Source organism: Myotis myotis, unplaced genomic scaffold, assembly GCF_014108235.1.
Source record: "Myotis myotis isolate mMyoMyo1 unplaced genomic scaffold, mMyoMyo1.p scaffold_m19_p_4, whole genome shotgun sequence".
In the NCBI taxonomy this organism is placed as follows: domain Eukaryota; kingdom Metazoa; phylum Chordata; class Mammalia; order Chiroptera; family Vespertilionidae; genus Myotis; species Myotis myotis.
In genome coordinates this window covers 94119370-94141957 of record NW_023416346.1, presented here as the reverse complement: position 1 = coordinate 94141957, position 22588 = coordinate 94119370, and the positions used below count along the sequence as shown (strand labels likewise).

The window sequence follows — 22588 nt, the reverse complement described above, 5'->3', positions numbered from 1 at the left end:
AATATAAAGGGAGATTGGAACACAGGCATAAAGAATGAAAATGGCAACAAACAAGTACCTATCAATAATAACCTTAAATGTAAGTGGATTAAATGCTCCAATCAAAAGACATAGGGCGGCTGAATAGATAAGAAAACATGATCCATATATATGCTGTCTACAAGAGACCAACCTGAGAACAAAGGACTCACACAGACTGAAAGTGAGGGGATGGAAAACATTTCTCAGGCAAATGGAAATGAAAAAAAAAAAAAAGTTAGGGTAGCAATACTTTTATCTAACAAAATTGACCTCAAAGTGAAGGCCATAACAAGAGATAAAGAAGGCCACTTCAGAATACTAAAGGTATTGATTCAACAAGAGGCTATAATTCTGGAAAACATATATGCACCCAATACAGGAGCACACAAATACATAAAAATTTTCAGGAAGATATAAAAGGGGACATAGACAGCAATAAAATCATAGTAGGGGACTTTAATAGCCCATTGACATCATTGGATAAATCCTCTAGACAAAAAAAATCAGTAAAGAAACAGCAATCCTAAATGACTCACTAGATCAGATGGAGTTAATTGACATCTTCAGAACATTTGACCCCAAAATTAGGAAATATACATTCTTCTCAAGTGAAAATGGAACAATTTCAAAGATAGCCCACATATTAGGATACCAGTTAAGTCTCTACAAATTCAAGAAGATTGATATTATATCAAGCATCTTTTCAGATCACAGTGGTATAAAATTAGAAATCAACTACAATGAAAACAATTAAAAAGATTCAAACACATGGAGGCAAAATACCATGCTATTAAACAATGAATGGGCTACCAAAGAGATCAAAGAAGAAGTTAAAAAAAAAATCTTGGAAACAAATGAAAATGTAAATACAACAATCCAAAATCTATGTGACAGTGAAAGCAGTCCTGAGAGGTAAGTTTATAGGACTACAGGCCTACCTCAAAAAAAAAATAAATAAATAAAAATGGGAATAAGTTATGTAACCCTACAACTTAAAGAACTAGAATGAGAGAAACATGAAAAACCCAGAGTAAGTATAAGGAAGGAAGTAATAAAGATCAGAGCAGAAATGAATGACATAGAGACAAAAAAAAAAAAGATCAATAGAACCAAGAGCTGGTTCTTTGAAAGGATAAACAAGATCGATGAGCCTCTAGCCAGGCTCACCAAGAAACAAAGAGAGAGGGCTCAAATAAACAAAATTAGAAATGAAAGGTGAAATTACAACTGACCCCACAGAAATACAAAGGATTGTAAAAAAAATACTATGAATAACTATTCCAACAAACTTGACAAACTAGAGAAATGGACATAGTCCTACAAAAATGCAATCTTCCAGAATTCAATCAAGAAGAATCAGAAAGCCTAAATAGGCCAATAACTACCAATGAAATTGAAGATGTAATCAAACAACTTACAGCAAACAAAAGCCCTGGTCTGGACAGCTTCACAGGCGAGTTTTACCAAACATTTAAAGAAGAACTAACACCTATCCTCCTCAGACTATTCCAAAAATTCAAGAGAAAGGAACACTTTCAAGCTCTTTATATGAAACCAGCATTACCCTAATTGCAAAACCAGATAAAGATACTACAAAGAAAGAGAATTACAGGCCAATATTCCTGATATACATAGATGCTAAAATCCTCAACAAAATATTAGCCAATCACATCCAAAATTACATTAAAAAGATCATACACCATGACCAAATGGGAGTTATTCTGGGATGCAAGGCTGGTACAATATTCGCAAATTAATAAATATGATACAAACAGAAGAACATAAACAAATTGAAATATGATCAAATCAATTAATGCAGAAAAAGTATTTGAGAAAATACAACACTCTTTTTTGATAAAAACTCTCAGCAAACTAGGAAAGATGGGTCAGACTTCAACATGACACAGCCTTATATGACAAACATATAGACATCAACATACTCAATGGACAAATACTAATACCATTCTCCTAAAAACAGGAACAAGACAGGATGCCCACTTTCACCAAATCTATTTGACATAGTATTAGAAGTACCAACCATAGAGATCAGACAGAAGAAGAAATAAAAGGTATCCAAATTGGAAAAGAAGAAGTAAAACTGTCATTATTCTCAGATACCATGATATTATACGTAGAAAACCCTAAAGCAAGCATGTCAAACTCCCGGCCCTAAAGACTCCATAAAAAAGAAAAAAAAAACGATTAGATTTAATAAATGAATTCAGCAGCATAGCAGGATACAAAATGAACACCCAGAAATATATGGCAGATTTCTACTGCAATAATAAACTCACAGAAAGAGAAACTAAAAAGAAAACCCATTTACTATTGAAACAACAACAAAAATGAAGATACCTAGGGATAAACTTAACTAAGGAGGTAAAAGACCTGTAGTCAGAGAACTACAGGACATTGAAAAAATGGATAGAGGAAAATATAAACAAGGGTAGGAATATACCATATTCATGGATTGGTAGAATCATCATCATTAAAATGTCCATACTACCCAAAGTAATCCTCATTAAAATACCAATGCTATATTTCAAAGACCTAAAACGAATGCTCCAAAAATTTATATGGAGTAAAAGGAAACCCTGAATAGCCACAGTAATTCTGAGAAAGAAGAGCAAAGTTGGAGGGTTTGAAATAACAGATATCAAGTTATATTATAAAGCTACTGTTCTCAAAATTTCCTGCTACTGGCACAAGAACAAACATGTAAACTAATGGAACAGAACAGAAAACCCAGAAATTGACCCACACCATTATGCTCAATTAATATTTAACATAGGAGCAAAAACATACAATGGAAGCAAGACAGTCTCTTTAATAAATGGTGTTGGGAATATTGTACGGATACATGAAAAAAATGAAACTAGACCACCATCTTAAACCATACACAAATATAAACTCAAAACAGATAAAAAGACTAATGTAAGACAGGAAGCCATTGAAAACTTAGAAGAATCCTTAGGCAGCAAAATATCAGACATATCTTTTAGCAATATGTTTACTGATATATCTCCTAGGACAATGGAAACTAAGGAGAAAATAAAAAGCTCTGCACAGCAAAAGAAACCACCAACAACAAAAAAGAGAGCCCACTGCATGGGAGAATATATTTGCAAGTGTTACACCTGATAAGGGTTTAATCTCCAAAATTTACAGAGATTTCATACAACTTAACTAAAGGAAGATAAACAATACAATAAAAAATGAGCAAAGGACCTAAATATACACTTTTCAAAAGTAGACATAAAGAAGGAGAAGGGGCATTTGAAAAAATGCTCAAAGTAACTAATCATCCAAGGGATGCAAATCAAAACGATGATGATGTATTATCTCACACCTGTCAGAATGGCTACCATCAACAAATCAACAAATGACAAATGCTGACAAGGATGTGGAAAAAAAGGAATCTTAGTATACTGCATCTGGTGGGAATATAAACTGGTGCAGCCACTGTGGATAACAGTATGGAGTTTCCTCTAAAAATGGAACTCCCATTTGACTCAGTATTTTCACTTCTAGGAATATATCCAAAGAAATCAGAAACACCAATCAGAAAGAATATATGCACCCCTATGTTCATAGGAGCACAATTTACAATAGCTAAGATTTGAAATCTGCCTTGGTGCCCATTAGCAGATGTGTGGATTAAAAAACGGTGGTACATCTACACAATGGAATACCATGGTGTTGTAAAAAAGAACAAACTCTTACTATTATAACAGCATGGATGGATCTGGAAAGCATTACGCTAAGTGAAATAAGCCAGTAGGAGAAAGATAAGTATCACATGATCTCACTGATCTGTGGAATATAATGAACAACATAAACTGATTAACAAAAATAGATCCAGAGGCATAGAAGCTTCGAAGAGTCCATCAGATTTCAGAGGTAAGGCAGGGGAGGGTGGGAGTGGGGTAAGAGATCAACCAATGGACTTGTATGCATGCATAGAAGCATAACAATGGACACATACAATTGGGGGGTGAGGGCCTGTGTTGGGTCATGGGAGTGGGCTGGGAGATGCCAATGGGGGGGGGGAGACGTTTGTAATACTTTCAACAATAAAGATTTTTTAAAAAAGAAAGAAATATTGAAAGTGATGGATAGCAAGGACATACAACCAAGATTCCTCTACCCAACAAAGCTATCATTTAGAATTGAAGGTCAGATAAAGACCTTCACAGACAAGAAAAAGCTAAAGGAGTATTACATGAGATGTTGAATGGTCTTTTTGAAAAAGAGAAGCAGAAACAGAAGAAGAAAGAAGATGATGAAGAAGAAGAAATATGAACAATAAAATGGCAATAAATACATATCTATCAGAAATTGAATCTAAAAATCAAAATAAGTGAACAATGAATCTAATAAACAAAATAAACAGATGAATGAAATAGAACCAGAGGTTTGGAAAGATGGAAAAGACTGATAAATCTCAGGTGGAAGGGGGGAGGAAGATGCGGGAAAAGATTAATCAAATAATTTAGATGCATATATGCATTACCTATGGACACAGATATTAGGGTGGTGAAGGCATGGGGCAGGAACTTGGTGGATGGGGGCCATGGGGAGAAATGAGGGACATCTGTAATACTCTCAACAATAAAGATTTTTTTTAATGCAAAATAAAATACCTAGAGAGAAAGGTATCTAAGATTATGTGCAGTTATCAACCTATTCTACATATGTAGAAATTACAGAAGTCAGAGATAGAATTTCAAACACTTTGATTTGGTTGTAAGGCTACTATGTCTCTGGGGATGCTTCTTCCTGCCACATTCCAATCAGTACAATGACAAATTCATTGGCTTCGCATTGTCCTAGTTATTGATACAGATCCTTTGAAGAGTGATCTGCTCATGGTAGGGTTGGTGGGTTATTGATAAGCTCATGTAAAATGAGCTGATCTAAAATTGTTCTGGATATTATGTTAAGTTTTCCCATAGGAGGCTAAGTGTCTGGATAGAGCAAAAGTAGATGTTAGAGATATGGGAGGAGCACCTTCATAGACCCCCTCAATAGGAATTTCTATACTTTCCTAACTTGGAGTGGAGCCAATCCTGTCCCTCCCTTTTTATCCTCCTTATTCTTCATTTCTGCAAGGCTACATATGCCTTTCATGCCTCCTAAGTTACCAAAGCTATGCAAGGGGAAGCTCAGAAACCATGGGGCAGCCTGTGGTCTCATGGTTCCTATGGCAGTCAGGATAGACAGAGACACTTCTGGACTGAGTTTCTAAACTTGAAATCTCAATTTCCCTCAAATATGGGTGTGGTACCAGTTAGCAATGGAGGCTTCAGCTATTGAAGAGAGAACCTGTGCCCCCCCCCTCCCCCGCAGCACTACTAACTCCTCTTCCCAAACACTGCAGGTCTTCAGGATCACACTAATGAGCATATCCAAGGAAATACAGTACCACCTGTTCTTTGTTACAGTGATATGAAACACTGAGGTTAAGAATATGAACACAACCCTATCCAAGTCTGAGGCTGATATAAGTATTAAAATAATTGTAGTGAAGGTCAAAACCTTAAAGACAAAGTTCAGGGCTTTGTCTCTGAACTATACTTATGTGCCAGAGGCTAAAGCAAACAGGAATTAGTATAAAAGTGCAAAAGAGACATTGGAAGGCCAATGGACTTTGATATCCGGCAGGGCTGAATATCAGCACAAGACTGCCCTGCTGTGACTGCAATGGCTCAAGGCGATTTCCTAACCTGATATTTCTTACATTATTTACCAAACTTTACCTTTGATCTGCCTGTATGCATTGTTAAAGGGCCAATGTGTATTCAAAGTAAATAAAAGCAGAAAGGACTGGTTTCAGTGTGCTTCTTTAAGAAAGAGGTTTCCACCTGGACCCCCATGTCTTCCAAAATTCATATTTCTTGTATAGCATTTTCATTTGTGCATTGGCCTCTCCTGCAGGTCCTGAACCCCCTGTGCAGGTCGCAGGAATTGGTGCCCAAACAGGGACTTGAGCAGAAGGTTCCCCAGAGCAAAAATGAAGTGGAAGTGGAAGTGGAAGTCAGCCTAATGCACAAGCCGGTTCCAGCTTCAGAATCGCGACTGTAAGTGGACGGGGGTGTTTCTGAAATCAGCCAGGTTATAATAGGGAAGAATTCGAATTAATGGCATAAACATCATTGTAGACCAGTGATTCTCAACCTTCCTAATGCCGCGACCCTTTAATACAGTTCCTCATGCTGTAGTGACCCCCAATTTCATTGTTACAAATTGAACATAATTAAAGCATAGTGATTAATAACAAAAACAATATATAATTATAAATGTGTTTTCTGATGGTTTTAGGTGACCCCTGTGAAAGGGTCATTCGACCCCCAAAGGGGTCGCGACCCACAGGTTGAGAACCACTCTTGTAGACTTTATCCATAAGAACAAGTAGGTAGGAATTTAAGGAGAAATTAGGATCAAGAAAAATGAGTGCCCTTGTCTTCTTTAACTATGTGGGCTCTTGTATATTGCCCACTTCATATTGAGGATCAAAAGCCTACAGAATGCCAGGAGGATTTATCACTGCCCCTTCTCCTCCTCCTCCTAAAGTACAGCCTGTAAAACCTGTAATACCTAAGGCCCCTGATCCTCTGCCTCTGGTGTGGGAAGGCTCATCAAGTAGAAAAATGGGGCTAACAGTCCATTTACACAAGGACTCCTTAATGCTTTGTCTGAAAATTACCATATGACACCTTGGGACTGGCAGTTTTTAGCTAAAACAACTTTAGATGCCAGTCAATGCTACAGAGAGCAGAATATGATGAGATCTGTAAACAACAGGCTGTTTGTAGGTGTTCACTGAGACCCCACCTGAGAGCCATCTGGGCCACATCTGGCTGTAAGTCCCAGGCAATGTAAAACATCTGAAAGATCCATGAAAAGAACTCTGATTTAGTAAGTCTTGTCTATGTGTTATGCTCGCTTGTCTGTTATTGTTGTTTTATCTGTCTTTGTTGTTTGGTTTAATTTGTTTATTGTTAGTCTATTAAGCATGCCTCTCATTTATCTTCATAGAAAAGAAACAGTAGGTGGCCAGGTCATTACTGAATTTCCCCAAAACAAACAGGATGTGGGGGCAGGAAAAGAGAGAATATGAGTGATACATGTGGCCAATAGCACAGGTCCTAGGAAAATTCCCTAGACAAAGGGAGATAGAGGTAACTAAAAAATGCCCCAGCCAATTAATTACTAGGTCTCTTGCCCCTGGCCTTTATTGTAAAATGGGTGCGTTCTTAAAAGTCTCATTTTTGCCATGTTTTTGTTTCCTAGTCCATCATTTGAAATTTGGATAGATGAGCCATTTCTCATAATTTGGGGATGCATCCGGGACTTCTATACCCATGAAGAGAAAAAAGCTAGTTTAAGGGTGAGGCGTGCCCGACCCAATTTTGGGTGGCCTCTTGGCCTAAGCCCCATCTCTTCACGGATGCTACAGAACAGGCCCGAGACTGTTTTTTTTTCTTTGGAAGATGGCAAAAATGATACAAGGAAAATATACAGGCTGGGTTTGGGCCACAAGGTTAATGCTCCCATGATAATGAGCAGTTCTTGAATAACAATGGACCGCATTCCAAGGTTGATTCCCAGGTGGGGGGGGGGTGGGGGCGGGCACTCCTGTTTTTATAAAGGAAAATAAAATAAAACTGTACTTTAACATTAAAGCCACTGAAAGCCAGTGAGTTATCTCTGTTACAAAATTTGCCAAGAAAAATTCCTTGGGTAATAATAATTGGCTTTATGATCTCAAAGTTGTTAAGGCGAAATATATATAACTAAAATGAAGGGTATATGGTAAAGCTTTTTCAGTGGCAATTATATATGCCTAAACATAGTTTTCCAAAGTATTTGTTAACTTAAAACTTGAGTTTACTGAATTAAATAATAAAAATTATCAAATATCTAGGTATTTTGAAATAACAGGTACTGAAACATTAATTAATCTAAATTTGCATCATATGAAGAATCTAGAGAATAAATTTGAATCTATTAATTGAATATGTCTTGTATTTTATTTGAAATATCTCTTAAAATATGAATATATTACTAATCTGAGAAATGCTAAGTATTTAACTTGCCACCTATAATTTGAGGCTTCTGAGAGTTAAAAGTTCAAATTAAGTTGGTAGAAATTATATAGCTGTGATAATAGAATGCATGAAGTATAGAAATTCATTTTTGAGGAAAATAATTATTGTGTTTTCTCTGAAAAATTAGTTCAAAATATATTATAGTCTTTATGTGTATGTGTGTCTGTGTACTACATGTGGTAAAATTTCAACCTAGGATATAGTATTTTATTGACCTGATTAAAAAAGAGGATTAATTGTATGGTCTGAACCAAATTTTTAATATTAAAACCAGTTTTAATTTAATTGATGTCTTTGAAAATAATTACAAAAGGTGTATAATATAATCTTTGGGTTATGTATATTTGATGGTCTTTCCAAGTTAAATTTTAAGACTTTAACCGAGAGATAACTTTGGGACATTTCAAGAGCCCTGGAATGATTCAAGGATTTAATCTCTCTTCTTAAAAGAAATATTTTTGAACTAAATTAGGCTGATCTAATATACTTAAAATCACATCGGAAGTTTTGTCAAATAAAAATTACCAACTGTGCTCTATTTATCCACATATATTTTAAATGTTGTGGAGGTTTCAACACCAGGGGTCCTCAAACTTTTTAAACAGGGGGCCAGTTCACTGTCCCTCAGACCGTTGGAGGGCCGGACTATAGTTTAAAAAAAACTATGAACAAATTCCTATGCACACTGCACATATCTTATTTTGAAGTAAAAAAACAAAACGGGAACAAATACAATATTTGTATTTGCATGTGGCCCGCGGGCCGTAGTTTGAGGACCCCTGTTTCAGCCTCTAAGCTTGGCAGAACAAGGTTGCTGAATACTTCTTAAGCAAAACCAGAATATTCAGCAGCAGAATTTTGAAACAGGAGCGTACATAATGCCTCAGACCCCCACCCAGCCTGCTCTTCAGATTGGCTGGGGGGGGCGGGGGCATCTGTACTTCATGGGTCAAATGTATAAGTTTGCTTACTTTGCTTTTTTCAATAAAGGTGCCTACTTTAATTACTTAATAAGTTAGCTTTTCACAATATAATCAAGATCTCATATAAACTTATTTATATAAGAAGCCAATATTTTATAAGCAACTGGTTCTAGTAAAGTCCAAAATAAAATTTGTAGACATATGCAAATGAGCACTAGCCAAAATGAATGCTGTTTAAAAGTAAATTTAAGCTTAAAAAAAGAAATTTAAAAACCTCTTCAACTACTATTTACAAAGTAAACTAAAATTTATTATTTAAGCATTAAATCTCACCACTAATGAGACACCATAATTAAAAAGAAAGTTACTTTTACTTGAGATGTATGCATTAGAGTATTGGTCAGCATGTCTCTCTTCTACCTGTTTTTCTGGAAGGCAACCAAGTTGTTTGTTCTGTTTGAAAGGAAGTAAAAGTCTTTAATGTAGTGATTTATGACAAGCCCACAGGAAAAGTAGACTTTAGCAATGTTTACCCAATTAGAAGAGGAACTCCCTAAAAGGGGCTTAAGGATTGCTCCAGAAAAGGTATAGAAAGAAACGCCTTTTAAAAATCTAGGAACCATAATTAAAACCAATGTATTAGGTCTCAAAAGATAAAATAAGAAAGAATTGCAGTAAGACCCTGAAAGACTTGCAGAAATTATTAGGGGGCATTAATTGGTTAAGTCCTACCTAAAAGTCTCTATGGTAGAAATGACAAATTTATTCAATATAGTTAGGGAATCCTGAGGGAGCATTTATTAAGTGTATGCAGGGACCTATGGAATCATTTTCTTTTTTTTTTTTTTTTGGTAGTTAATTCTTTTTTTATTTTTTTATTTATTGCTTAAAGTATTACAAAGGGTATTACATATGTGTCCATTTTATCCCCCCGCCCTAGACAGTCCCCTAGCCTCCCCTATCCCCCAGTGTCTTATATCCATTGGTTATGCTTATATGCATGCATACAAATCCTTTAGTTGATCTCTTACCCCCCTACCTCCTGCCCCCCAACCCTCCCCGGCCTTCCTGCTGCAGTTTGACAATCTGGGAATCATTTTCTGATTCCGTGGCTTCCCTCACTGGAGCAGTGAGACAGAAAATACAGCATGAAACAGCAGTTTGCAACCATCTAGAAAATCTAGATGCCAAGAGGTTTGGGGCCATCTAGTAAATTCTATCTTCCCTAAACCAAGGACACTTAAAAGTAAATTATTTGCATTTAGCCTCCCTAAATAGAGGGTAAATAGATTATGTCAATGTTCTCAGGAAGACTGATAAGGAGAAATCCAATTAGTATCATTTACTGTCCACACCCAAGGACAAATGAAGTTAGAAAATAAACCTTATTTCAGATTGATTTGAATTGGTAAGTTGAAATAAGTGAAGATTTGGGGGAACTTAGTTGTCACCTACTAAAAAAAAAACCCCAAAAATACCAAAAAAAATTACTACAGTTTTTATATTACACCCCTATTATTATACCAAAAAAATACTAGGCAGGAACCTATTACTGGAGCATTAGCTATTTTTATTGATGGCTCCTCTAATGGCAAAGCTTCTTATCACACTGAAATTCAGACCAAGTCATCCAGACTAGTCACACTTCTGTACAAAGGATTGAATTAGAAGCTATCAAGGCTGCATTGCAGGATCTCCAGGAGCCTCTCAATGTTATTTCTGATTCCCTATGCTGCTGGCCTGGTAAATAGAATTGAGACTGCTCAATTAAAATGGCTCAGTGACCAAAGTCTATTTATACTATTTAAACAGGTACAGCAAATTGTACAACAAAGATAATATCCCTTTTATATTACTCATATCAGGGCTCATACCACCCTGCCTGGTCCTTTAACAAAAGGAAATGCATATGTCAATCAATTAGTCACTTTGTTACAGCAAGCCACAGAATCTCACCAGTTTTTACGTCAGCCTACCAAAATGTTATCTAAACAATTCTCAGTTGACAGCAGGCTAAACAAATTATCAAGGAATATCTGCCTCAAGGGCCTAATACAGGAATTAACCCTTGAGGATTGAAAAGAAACCATATCTGGCAAATAGATGTAACACATTATACTTCTTTTGGATGCCTTAGGGCATTACATGTCCCTCTAGATACCTTTTCAAAAGTCCTTTGGGCTACTGCATCTACAGGGGAAACAGCGAAACAGGTCATTAATCATTGCCTAGTTTCTTTTGCCATCATGGGAATTCCAAAAATTATTAAAACTGATAACATACCTGCATACACAAGCTATCATTTCCAGCAGTTTTGTACAAAATGAAAAATTCAATACATTATGGGAATACCATACAATTCTCAAGGACAGGCAATTATAGAATGCCAACATCAGCAGCTAAAATCCCAACTTAAAAAACAAAAAGGGGGAATAGTGATGCTAGAGAAATCTCTTGTAAGTAGACTACACCAAGCCTTAATTACTTTAAATTTTTTCACTTGTAATGCTAATGGTGTAATAATGAGCCAAAAAAAAAAGGCTTGATCAAATGGAAGGATCCGGAGTCTGGTTTATGGAAAGGTCCCAACCTTTTATTAACCTTTGGTCAAGAATATGCTTGTGTATTTCCAGAAAACTCCTCCAAGCTCGTGTGGATTCCTGCAAGGAACATCAAACTCCAACATAGAGTCACGGAAGGAAATGACCAAATTAATGAGGACCTTGCACCTGGAGCTTCAACCTGTATCTGCAGCCACAGACAGATGACTATCCTAGCCCCAAATAGCAGAAGCCCCAGGCAAACTTACATACTAATCCCTTAAATGCCTGACAACAATTTAAAAAGGACCTTAAAGAATTCAATCCTTTTCATTGGATCTCCCTACATTTTTCCTCTTAGCATAACCACTATTGTTGTCTCATTCTTGGTCTTATATATTTTTTTCTAGTCTGGAAATGCAGAATGAAGAGTCTTTAAAAAACTTGAACCCTACAGACAGCATACACTTTTCAAGATTTACTAGGAAAACAAAAAGGGGGAAATGCTGGGGGCTAAAGCAAACAGCAATTAACATAAAGTGCAACAGAGACATTGGGAAACCAATGGACTTTGATATTCAGCAGGGCTGAATAGCAGCACAAGACTGCCCAGCTGTGATTGCAATGGCTCGAGGCAATTTCCTGACCTGATAATCCTTACATTGTTTACCAAACTTTATCTTTGATCTGCTTGTATGCATTACTAAAGGCAAAATGTGTATTCAAAGTAAATAAAAGCAGATAGGACCCAGTCTCGGTGTGCCTCCTCAAAAGTGCCTCTTCAAGAAAGAGGTTTCCACCTGGCCCCCCATGCCTTCCAAAATTCATATTTCTTGTATAGCATTTTTATTTGTGCATTGGCCCCTCCTGTAGATCCTGAACCCTGCCATGCAGGTTGCGGCACTTATGCAACAGTACATATGGCAGACACTTCTTGTTTTTCCAATATTTATTTCCCCTTTCATCCATAGTAATAGATTTTAAAACAGAATGCGGTTGCTTATATAAAGACTATGTTTCCTATCCTTCTTAGCAGCTAGGGTGACCATGTGTCCAAGTTCTGGTATATGTGCAAATTTCCTCTCATGCACTTAAATGATAGAGCATGAGTTCTCTTTTCCTACTTGGTGGTAGAGAGCTATCTCAGACCATATGGATGAGACTGACACTTTAGGAATTGCAGAGCAACCAGGATCCTGATTACTGACAGGGTGGTTATGTATTATCTTGTTAAGTTTTTGTTGTTTTTATTTTATTGATCTTCATATATTTAAGCATATTTAAGAAATTATATTTACTTTGTTATATTAATATTGTTAATTTTTATTGAGGCATAATTGACATACAATTTTATATGAGTTTCACATGTACATAGTGATTTGATATTTGTATACACTGTAAAATGATCAACACATTGTCCAGTTGGTGTTATTTTGAGTCTCTAAAACAACAGCTAAACCTGTAACTTTACTAATATGGAAGATTTACATTCAAGTTCTGACTACTTTCTAACGTACTTTACAATACCTTGGATCAGTCACTTTCTCACTCTAAACCTCAGTTTTGTCCCCTCCCCCATCTTTAAAATGAAGAGGATAATGGGGTGGGATTAGATGATCCTCTACTTTGAACTATCTGGGTGACCCCAAGTGGGTTATTTATTTTCTCTTGGCCCCTTCATCCTAGATTTTTATTTGTAGCTATTTTTCCCTTTGGGGATGGTGGGCTACTTCTGGTAGGCTGTGCTGCTATGCTGCTTTTCTATTTACTCTACTAGAGTATGTGCAGGTTAAAAGGAGAAACCTTAGTTATTCCTTCATCGTGTATCCCATAGCGGTAATGCAGGGCTATGCATCCCTGTCTGTATGGGTGCTTAAATCAGACTAATGATCTGATTCTTTTAGGAACAAAAAGTGGTCTCCATATTTATTTTCAAGTTGTCAGAGGATAGTGTAGGGAGCCAATGCAGAGACTGCAGACGTATGCCCCTGCCCCCAACCTCACCCCATGCCTGCAGATCAACAATTTCTTTGGACACAAATGGACATGAGAGGCAAGTGTGCACTGCAATAAGAGGAGAAAACAAAGCTTCACCAGGCCACTCTGTAAGGACATGGGGAAAGATATCATAGCTGGTGGCTAGCCCTTTACCTTATTTAGTTCCCTATCTGCCATGAGCAGAGATATTATTTTGTCCTAAAAAAACTATGAATTGAATTTAAATAACAAGACGATATCACTAAGATATTAGTTGGAAACATAGTAAAAAACAACAACACAACAAAACAACAAGAAAGCCCACTGCATGGGAGAACATATTTGCCAATGTTATCTTCGATAAGGGTTTAATCTCCAACATCTACAGGGAACTCATACAACTTAACAAAAGGAATATAAACAATCCAATTAAAAAATGAGCAAAGGACACTTTTCAAAAGGGGACATTCAGAACGCCAAGAGACATATGAAAACATGCTCAAAGCCACTAATCTTCCGAGAGATGCAAATCAAAACAACAAAGAGGTACCATCTCACACCTGTCAGAATGGCTATCATCAACAAATCAATAAATGACAAGTGCTGGTGAGGATGCGGAGAAAAAGGAACTCTCTTGCACTGCTGGTGGGAATGCAGACTGGTGCAGCCACTGTGGAAGACAGTATGGAGTTTCCTCAAAAAGTTAAAAATGGCTCTATCTTGTTTGGCTCAGTGGATAGAGTGTCGGCCTGCGGACTCAAGGGTCCCAGGTTCAATTCTGGTCAAGGCCATGTTCCTTGGTTGCAGGCATATCCCCACTAGGGAGTGTGCAGGAGGCAGCTGATCGATGTTTCCCTCACATTGATGTTTCTAACTCTCTATCCCTCTCCCTTCCTCTCTGTAAAAATTCAATAAAATGTATTTTTTTAAAAAAGTTAAAAATGGAACTCCCATTTGACCCAATAATCCCACTTCTAGGACTATATCCCAAGAAACCAGAAACACCAATCAGAAAGGATATATGCACCCCTGTGTTCATAGCAGCACAATTTACAATAGCTAAGATTTGGAAATAGCCTAAATGCCCATCAGCAGATGAATGGATTAGAAAACTGTGGTACATCTACACAATGGATACTATGCTGCTGTAAAAAGGAAGGAATTCTTACCATTTGCAACAGCATGGATGGAACTGGAGAGCATTAAGCTATGTGAAATAAGCCAGGCAATGAAATAAAAATACCACATGATCTCACTCATTTATGTTTAATAAAGAACATTATAAACTGATGAACAAAAATAGATACAGAAGGCAGAGCAGCATCGAACAGACTATCAAACTACAGCGGGAAGGCTGGGGAGAGTTGGGGAGGGAGGAAAGAGATCAACCGAAGGATTTGTATGTATGCATATAAGCATAACCAATGGATGCAAGATACTGCGGGGTAGGGGAGGCCGGGGGAAGGTCAATGGGGAAAAAAAGGACACATATGTACTACTTTTTGTAATACTTTAAGCAATAAAATAAATTTAAAAAAACAAACAAGAAAACATTTAAAAACAAAACAAAAACAGGCAACATGTTTTTGTTGGAGAAAGCACAAACTACACAGCTTTTGACCAGAGAACCCCTAGGACAGATGGAAGGTGTTACCAGGTTTTTGTTGCTGTCTTTCCTTCCCCTTCAGATACCTTATTGATGAAATTCTGAGTCAAGGAATAGATTTAACAGAAAGGAAACATAGAGAAAGTGATAGTGGTGGGTAGGGATGTGGAATTTTGCTCTTCGTTTTGGCTTTGACATTTATTTGACTAGTTGGAATAAATGATGGTCTGTGTCCTGACATGTTACTTGATATAGAAACAACTTCTTGGGAAATAGGGTACCTAAGACATGCTGATTAAGTAGTAATGTTGAACAATTTTGGCAAAAGACTCTGATAAAAGATAAGGCAAAGGTGGTAGCAAAATATGAGACTTTATTCACCTCATGTGATTTTTATGACAACCTTGTGAGGCAGGTATCACAATGCTTATTTTAAAGACTAGAGGCCCAGTGCATAAAATTCATGCACTGGGGAGGGGGTGGTTCCCTCAGCCTGGCCTGCACCCTCTTGCAGTCCAGGATCCCTCACTCCTTACCTCCTGCCTGCTCGCTGTTCCTTACTGCTCATCTCCCTGTTCCTTAGCACTGCTGTGGAGGTGAGAGAGGCTCCCACCACTGCCACTGTGATTGCCAGCCATGAGCAAGGCTTCTGGTGGAGCAGTGTTCCCCCTGTGGGAGTGCACTGACCACCAGAAGGCAGCTCCTGCATTGAGCATCTGCCCCCTGGTGGTCAGTGTGCATCATAGCAAATGGTTGTTCTGGTCGTTCCACCGTAATGGTCGCTTAGGCTTTTATTATATAGACTAGAGGTTGGGTGCACAAAAATTTGTGCACTGGCGGGGGGGGTGTCCCTCAGCCCCACTTGTGCCCTCTCACAGTCTAGGACCCCTCGGGAGATAACCACTTGCTGGCTTAGGCCCGCTCCCTGGGTGGCAGATGGCAGGCCCGATCCCTCGGTGCCTGCCCCACCTCCCCAGGTCGCGCACATGGCAGGGCCGATCCAGGGGTTGGTGCGCCACCCCGGGTCGGGTCGCACACAGGACGCCCGGGCGGGCTGGCCCATCGCTGCTGCCACAGGTCGTGTTGCACATGGGATGCCCGGATGGAGGCCGGGCGGGCTGGCTGATCGCTGCTGCACCACCCGGCCACCCTGGGCACATAGACGCCCGCCACCCTGGGTCGCAGATAGCAGGCCCAGATGGCGGCAGGGCAGGCGGGATGGCGCTGTCCCGCCCTGCCTGCAGTATGCAAATTAGCCTCCATCTTTGTTGGTGGTTAATTTTCATATCGTGCTGATTAGCCAATGGGAGGCATAGCGAAGGTACGGTCAATTACCATGTTTGTCTATTATTAGATAGGATGATTAAACAGGATCATAAGAGCTAAGTGAATTGCTAAGCTCACATGACCAGTAAGAGCTTGATGCAGAGAATATGGGTTTGAGAATAGGTACTAAGGCTAAACTTCCCTTTATTATGTGCTCACTTGACTGAAAAGGTGACAAGTGATCAACCTAAATTGAGAGACTAACAGAGGTGGCAAAAAGGTACCATGTGCTTACCTCCACGTCCAAAATGGAAATTATCTAACCATGGCAATTGTGGTAGTGATGGGGATAGTGGTGGTAGCTGTTTTTAGTTTTTCAAATTAGCCTGCTCTTTTTGGTAGTGGGAGGCCCAGAGAAATCTAGGAAACATTCATAGTAAGCAAGGATGGGCAAGTAACAGATAATCTATGGTTTATATAAAACAAATATGCTGAATAAGAACCTAGGAAGCTTCCCTCCCTCCCACAACCTCTGTTTATTTGCAAAGCTTTGTTGTTGAGAAAGAAAAGATGGGGAGGCATAATCCTAGAGCTACATAAGGACACATCTGGCTTCTCTTTCTCTTTCTGCTCTGTGATGAAATAAGACTAAAAATATAAAGGGCCATTCTATTCAAGAATGGCTCTTATTTCTCATGGACTTCCCTTCTCCTTACCAGAAGCCCAATATGTAAGTGAAAGGTAATGTAGGCTGCTCATAATAGCAGGAAGTTCTCCTGCTGGAAGACAATGCAGAGACAGAGAGAGGTTTGGGGGAAGAGATAAACTAGCTAAGTCATATTGGCTTTCAAGCCATTAGATAAAATTGGAGTAAGGACATTATCAGGCAGACAGTGGTGGCTGTGCTCAGAATGTATGATTTGATCATTTTGTTCTACTTTCAAGGGAAATCAGCAGCAGTGGATCTAGGACAGGGGTGGGCAAACTTTTTGACTCGAGGGCCACAATGGGTTCTTAAACTGGACCGGAGGGCCGGAACAAAAGCATGGATGGAGTGTTTGTGTGAACTAATATAAATTCAAAGTAAACATCATTACATAAAAGGGTACGGTCTTTTTTTTTTTTTTTTTTTTTTTTTTAGTTTTATTCATTTCAAATGGGCCGAATATGGCCTGCGGGCCGTAGTTTGCCCACGGCTGATCTAGGATAAGAAATAATACAATAGAAAGAATATGGGCTTTTGAGCCAGACAACCTGTGTCCCAATTCCAGTTCATCAAGTTACCAAGCAAGTTATATTTCATGTACAGAAACAGTTACCAAGATGGAGTTTGGGTTCTCCCCACCACAAATGACATTTCCTCAATAAGAATAGACCAATTTTAAGGGTCTCTGGTAACAGAAAATGACAGGAAATGAATTTGTCAGAGCTCTGAAAATTCTATCAGCATAGAGGGTTAATCAACAAACATCTTGTGACCAAAAGCACCTTCAAAACCCTTGTCCCTTCATAGCTGAGGTAGCTCCTATTGTATTCCTGCTTTGATTTTTTTTTCTATCACAATAGGCACAGGAACCTGGAATTGTTACATGGATTCCAAATCCCAAAAACTCACCATTGACAATCAGTTGTATGGTGAGGTTTTTGTAGAGTCCATGCTTGCTGTTGCTCAGAGCAAAAGTGTAGTTGCCCGCATGCTTTACGTTCACTTCCAGGATTGTGAGTTTGTACTTGACAGGGTCAAGTTGAATGGTATGGTTTACTAGGAGTGGTTTTCCATCCTTGAACCTGTGAGGCATGGGGAAGGAATAGTTAGTACAGTGACAGCTTCTAGGACATACAGCTTTCTACCCCAGTGACATTTTGATTATGCTTCATCATGATCAGCAAAGAGAGGTTAAGCAGTAGAATCATCTCTATAAAATTCTCAGGCTGGAGCACCTTTGTACAGCCACACTAGTATTAAAAACTTAAATCTGTCTTTTCCTTTTTCCTTAATAATAAAAACTTTTGGAAAGTGGCCTCACCCATGCTTCCACTTCCTCACTTTCCAATCATTCCTTAACACTTGAAACTCAGAGTTTTCTCTCTGACATTCAAAACCATATTCTCCAGGTTTACCAGCAATGCCCTGCTTATCAAAGCCAGTGCCTTCTCTCAGCATTCATAAACTTCAGATCTTCGAGAGCCTCTGGGACACTATTCTAATCATTGTTTCTCTCTCTTCTTCACTGACTCTTCTTCCATTTCCTTCCTCGTTAATTATGTTTCCTACAGAGCAAGAACTTAAAATATTTCAGCAAACTGAAGAAATAAGGAGATAGGGGTTTTGGATAAGAAATTTAGGAGTTGCTAATGATCTGAATATGTTGTGTAAATATCAGTAATAATGTAATAAAGTCTTAAACCTCCCAATATAAATGTTCCCCTGGATTTTGCCTTTGGGTTCTTTTCTGTGGATGCACTCTGCCTGGGTGCATTTATCCACTCCCAGTTGATGACTCCCTAGCTGACAGCTTCAACATGTAGTTCCAGACCCATATTTCAAAATGTTAATTGACTATCTCTAAATAAGCTCATCCTGGTGTTCCTTTCCTGCTCCATTCACACTACATTTTCATCCTGATGAAACCCAGACTGGTAATAGCAGCACCAGTTTCACATTCCACCAAACTTAAAAATTGTGAAAGAATTATAATTTTGGGTTTTGATTCAGACATCTAATTGGATACTGAATCCTGAAGATTCTGCCTCTGCAATGTTTTCCAAATCTATTTCTTATATCTCATTGCCTTCAGATTATGCAGGGCCATATAATGTCTCACAACTATTGCTATAACCCTATAAGCTGGTAGCTATTTCTCTAGTCTTTCTCCATTCCAAACCATTTGACACACATAAGGCCATGTTAATATTCCTAAAGCTTAGCATCAAATTTATCACTCCCGACTCCAGTCTTTAATGATTCTATACTGTCTACTTTAATAAGCAATAGAGATTTTTTAAAAAAACAATAATTTATCATTTACTCCTTAGAACAATTCTATAATAATAGAATATCACCACACAAATTTTACAGATAAAGAAACTGAAACTTAGAGAGTTTAAGTAACTTGCTTGGTAACTTGATGAACTAGAATTAGAACACAGGTTGTCTGGCTCAAAAGCCCATATTCTTTCTATTGTATTATTTCTTACCCTTACAGTATCTCTATTAGACTGGGTAAGAATACCTTCAAGAATCCTTCCAAATCTGAGATTATGGAATTCTGCAATGGCCTTGGTACCTTCCCAGTCTTTTTTCCTCCTCTCTTTTCAGAGTAGAAAACTCATTTTTCCAAATACATGAAAGATCAATAAAAGAAAATGGAAACAAGCAAAGAAACCTATAGAGGAGAAGATAAAGCACTAGTTTCTAGGGCTGTCAGTGCCCTGAAAGTAGGATTGGGGTTAGGGTATATTTCTGTGTCCTCACTACCTAGCCCAGGGTCTGCTGCAACACTGACCTCCAGTAAGGATGTATTGAAGGAACAGGTGTTAAGGGTGGGAATTAAGAGACTCTGGGAAACAGGAAACACCCAGGATAAAAGGCCCTACTTACCAGGTTACATTGGGGTGAGGGAAAGCATCCACTCTTACTCCCATTTTGAGCATACTTTGTCCAGCTGTCACCTCATAAATGCGGCTTCTCTTGTAGCTCACATTGAGGAATGGTTTTTCTGGAAGTAGAACAGGGATGGAGTCAGAAGAAGAAGGTTTAACTGAGTCCCAATTTTTTTCACACTTCCCATTAGCAATCACATCCTTCCCAGCCCCAGAAGGATCAATCTTGATTATCATAAGCTGGTGTTTCTCAGTGTGGATTGGAGGGAGGCACTGTTGGAATTTTTAAAGGGATAATTCTTTTTTTTTCATTTTTCTTTTTTTTAAATCTTCACCCGAGGATATATTCATTGATTTTTTTAATTCTTTTTTTGTTGTTGACAGTATTACAGATGTTTCCCATTTTCTCCCTTTCTGCTCCCTTCTACCCAATCCCTGCACCACACCAGGCCGTCCTCATACTATTATCTGTGTCCATGAGATATGCATATCCTATATAATAAAGAGCTAATATGCAAATGGTCATCACACCTTGATGCTGTCACACCCTAATGGCTCAGACACTCAACACTGGGGAGAGAGGAATGGGGACCAGCCAGGCACAAATGAGCTCACAAGAGAGGAATGGGGACCAGCGAGGCACAAATGAGCTCACGAGAGAGGAATGGGGACCAGCCAGGCACAAATGAGCTCACGAGAGAGGAATGGGGAACAGCAAGGCACAAATGAGCTCGTGAGAGAAGAATAGGGACCAGCCAGGATGCAGCCCAGGAGAGGGACCTGCACCTGCCCTGTGGACCTGGGCGCCAGCAGCTGACACTGCAGCCTGGGAGAGGGACAAGCCGCCTGCCCCATGGTCCCAGGTGCCAGCGGCTGCATCTGAACCTGTGGCCTGGGAGAGGGACAAGCCATCTGCCCTGCAGTCCCAGGTGCCAGCACTTGTGGCTGCAGCCAGGAGAAGGACAAGCCACCCACCCCGCAATCCCAGGCGCCTGTGGCTGTGGTCCCGGCAAAGCCACCCACCCACAGTCCCCTGTGGCTACAGCCAGTCTGGGCAAAGCCATCCCGGGTTCTGGGTGCCTACAGCTAGCCAGAGGGAGGGAAGCCCGGGTCCCAGGTGCCTGCGACTAGCTGGAGGAGGGAATTCTGGGATCCAGGTATGGGGTGAGGCAGAGGCAGTTAGGGGAGAACAGGCAAGCAGAGGAGCAGTTAGCGGCAATCAGGTAGGCAAGCAGAGGTGGTTAGGGGAGATCAGGCAGGCAGGCAGAGGGGTAGGGGTGATAGGGCAGGCAGGCAGGTGAGCCGTTAGGAGTCAGTGGTTCAGGATTGTGAGAGGCAGTCGGACATCCCCCCAGAGGTCCCGGATTTGAGTGGGTGCAGGTCAGGCTGAGGGAACCCCCCCCCACCCGTGCATGAATTTCATGCACTGGGCCTCTAGTATGCATATATATCATCTGGTTAATCTCTTCCTGTATCCTCCCATTTCCACTCTCTTCACCTCCCCACTAAGATCTGTTATTCTGTTCTATGCATCCATACCTCAGGACCTATTTTGTTCATTAGATTCCACATATAAGTAAGATCATATTATATTTGTCTTTCTCTGACTGGCTTATTTCACTTAGCATAGTAGTCTCCAGGTCCCTCCATGCTGTCTCAAAGGGTGAGAGAACCTTCATTTTTACAGCTGCATAGTATTCCATTGTGTAAATGTATCACATCTTTTTTATCCATTCATCTATTGATGGTCACTTGAACTGTTTCCAGATTTTACCTATTTAAATAATGCTGCTATGAACATGGGGATGCATTATTTTTAATTTAAATTCTTTATTGCTTAAAGTATTACATATGTCTCCTTTTCCCCCCATTGACCTCTCCCGGCCGTTCCCACCCCCAGCACATGCCCTCACCCCCCTACTGTCTGTGTCCATGGGTTATGCTTATATGCATGCATATAAGTCATTTGGTTGATCTCTTACACCCCCGCCCTATGCCTTCCCTCTGAGATTAGATGGTCTGTTTGATGCTTCTATGTCTCGGGATCTATTTTTCTTCATCAGTTTATGTTGTTCATTGTATTCCACAAATGAGTAAGATCATGTGATATTTATCTTTCTCTGACTGGCTTATTTCACTTAGCATAATGCTCTCCAGTCCATCCATGCTGTTGCAACTGGTAGGAGTTCCTTCTTTTTTATAGCAGCATAGTATTCCATTGTGTAGATGTACCACTGTTTTTTAATCCACACATCTGCTGATGGGCACTTAGGCTATTTCCAAATCTTAGCTATTATAAATTGTGCTGCTATGAACATAGGGGTTACATATATCCTTTCTATTGGTGTTTCTGATTTCTTGAGATATATTCCTAGAAGTGGGATTACTAGGTCAAATGGGAGCTCCATTTTTAATTTTTTGAGGAAACTCCATACTGTTCTCCACAGTGGCTGACCCAGTCTACATTCCCACCAGCAGCGCACAGAGGGTTCCTTTTTCTCCACATCCTTGCCAGCACTTGTCGTTTGTTGATTTGTTGAT

At 39.2% G+C, this 22588-nt stretch overlaps 1 protein-coding gene across 2 annotated transcripts in view; it reads right to left on the bottom strand.

Annotated features, from left to right (window-relative positions):
- Window positions 1-22588, bottom strand: part of LOC118654202 (vascular endothelial growth factor receptor kdr-like) — a 463598-nt gene that overhangs the window by 254227 nt on the left and 186783 nt on the right. For both annotated transcript variants that reach the window (XM_036305522.1, XM_036305523.1), the window contains exons 9-10: window positions 20046-20163; window positions 18060-18232 (exon numbers count right to left, since the gene is read on the bottom strand). In XM_036305522.1, the coding sequence (XP_036161415.1) occupies window positions 18060-18232; window positions 20046-20163 (291 nt within the window). The remainder of the gene's footprint in view (window positions 1-18059; window positions 18233-20045; window positions 20164-22588) is intronic.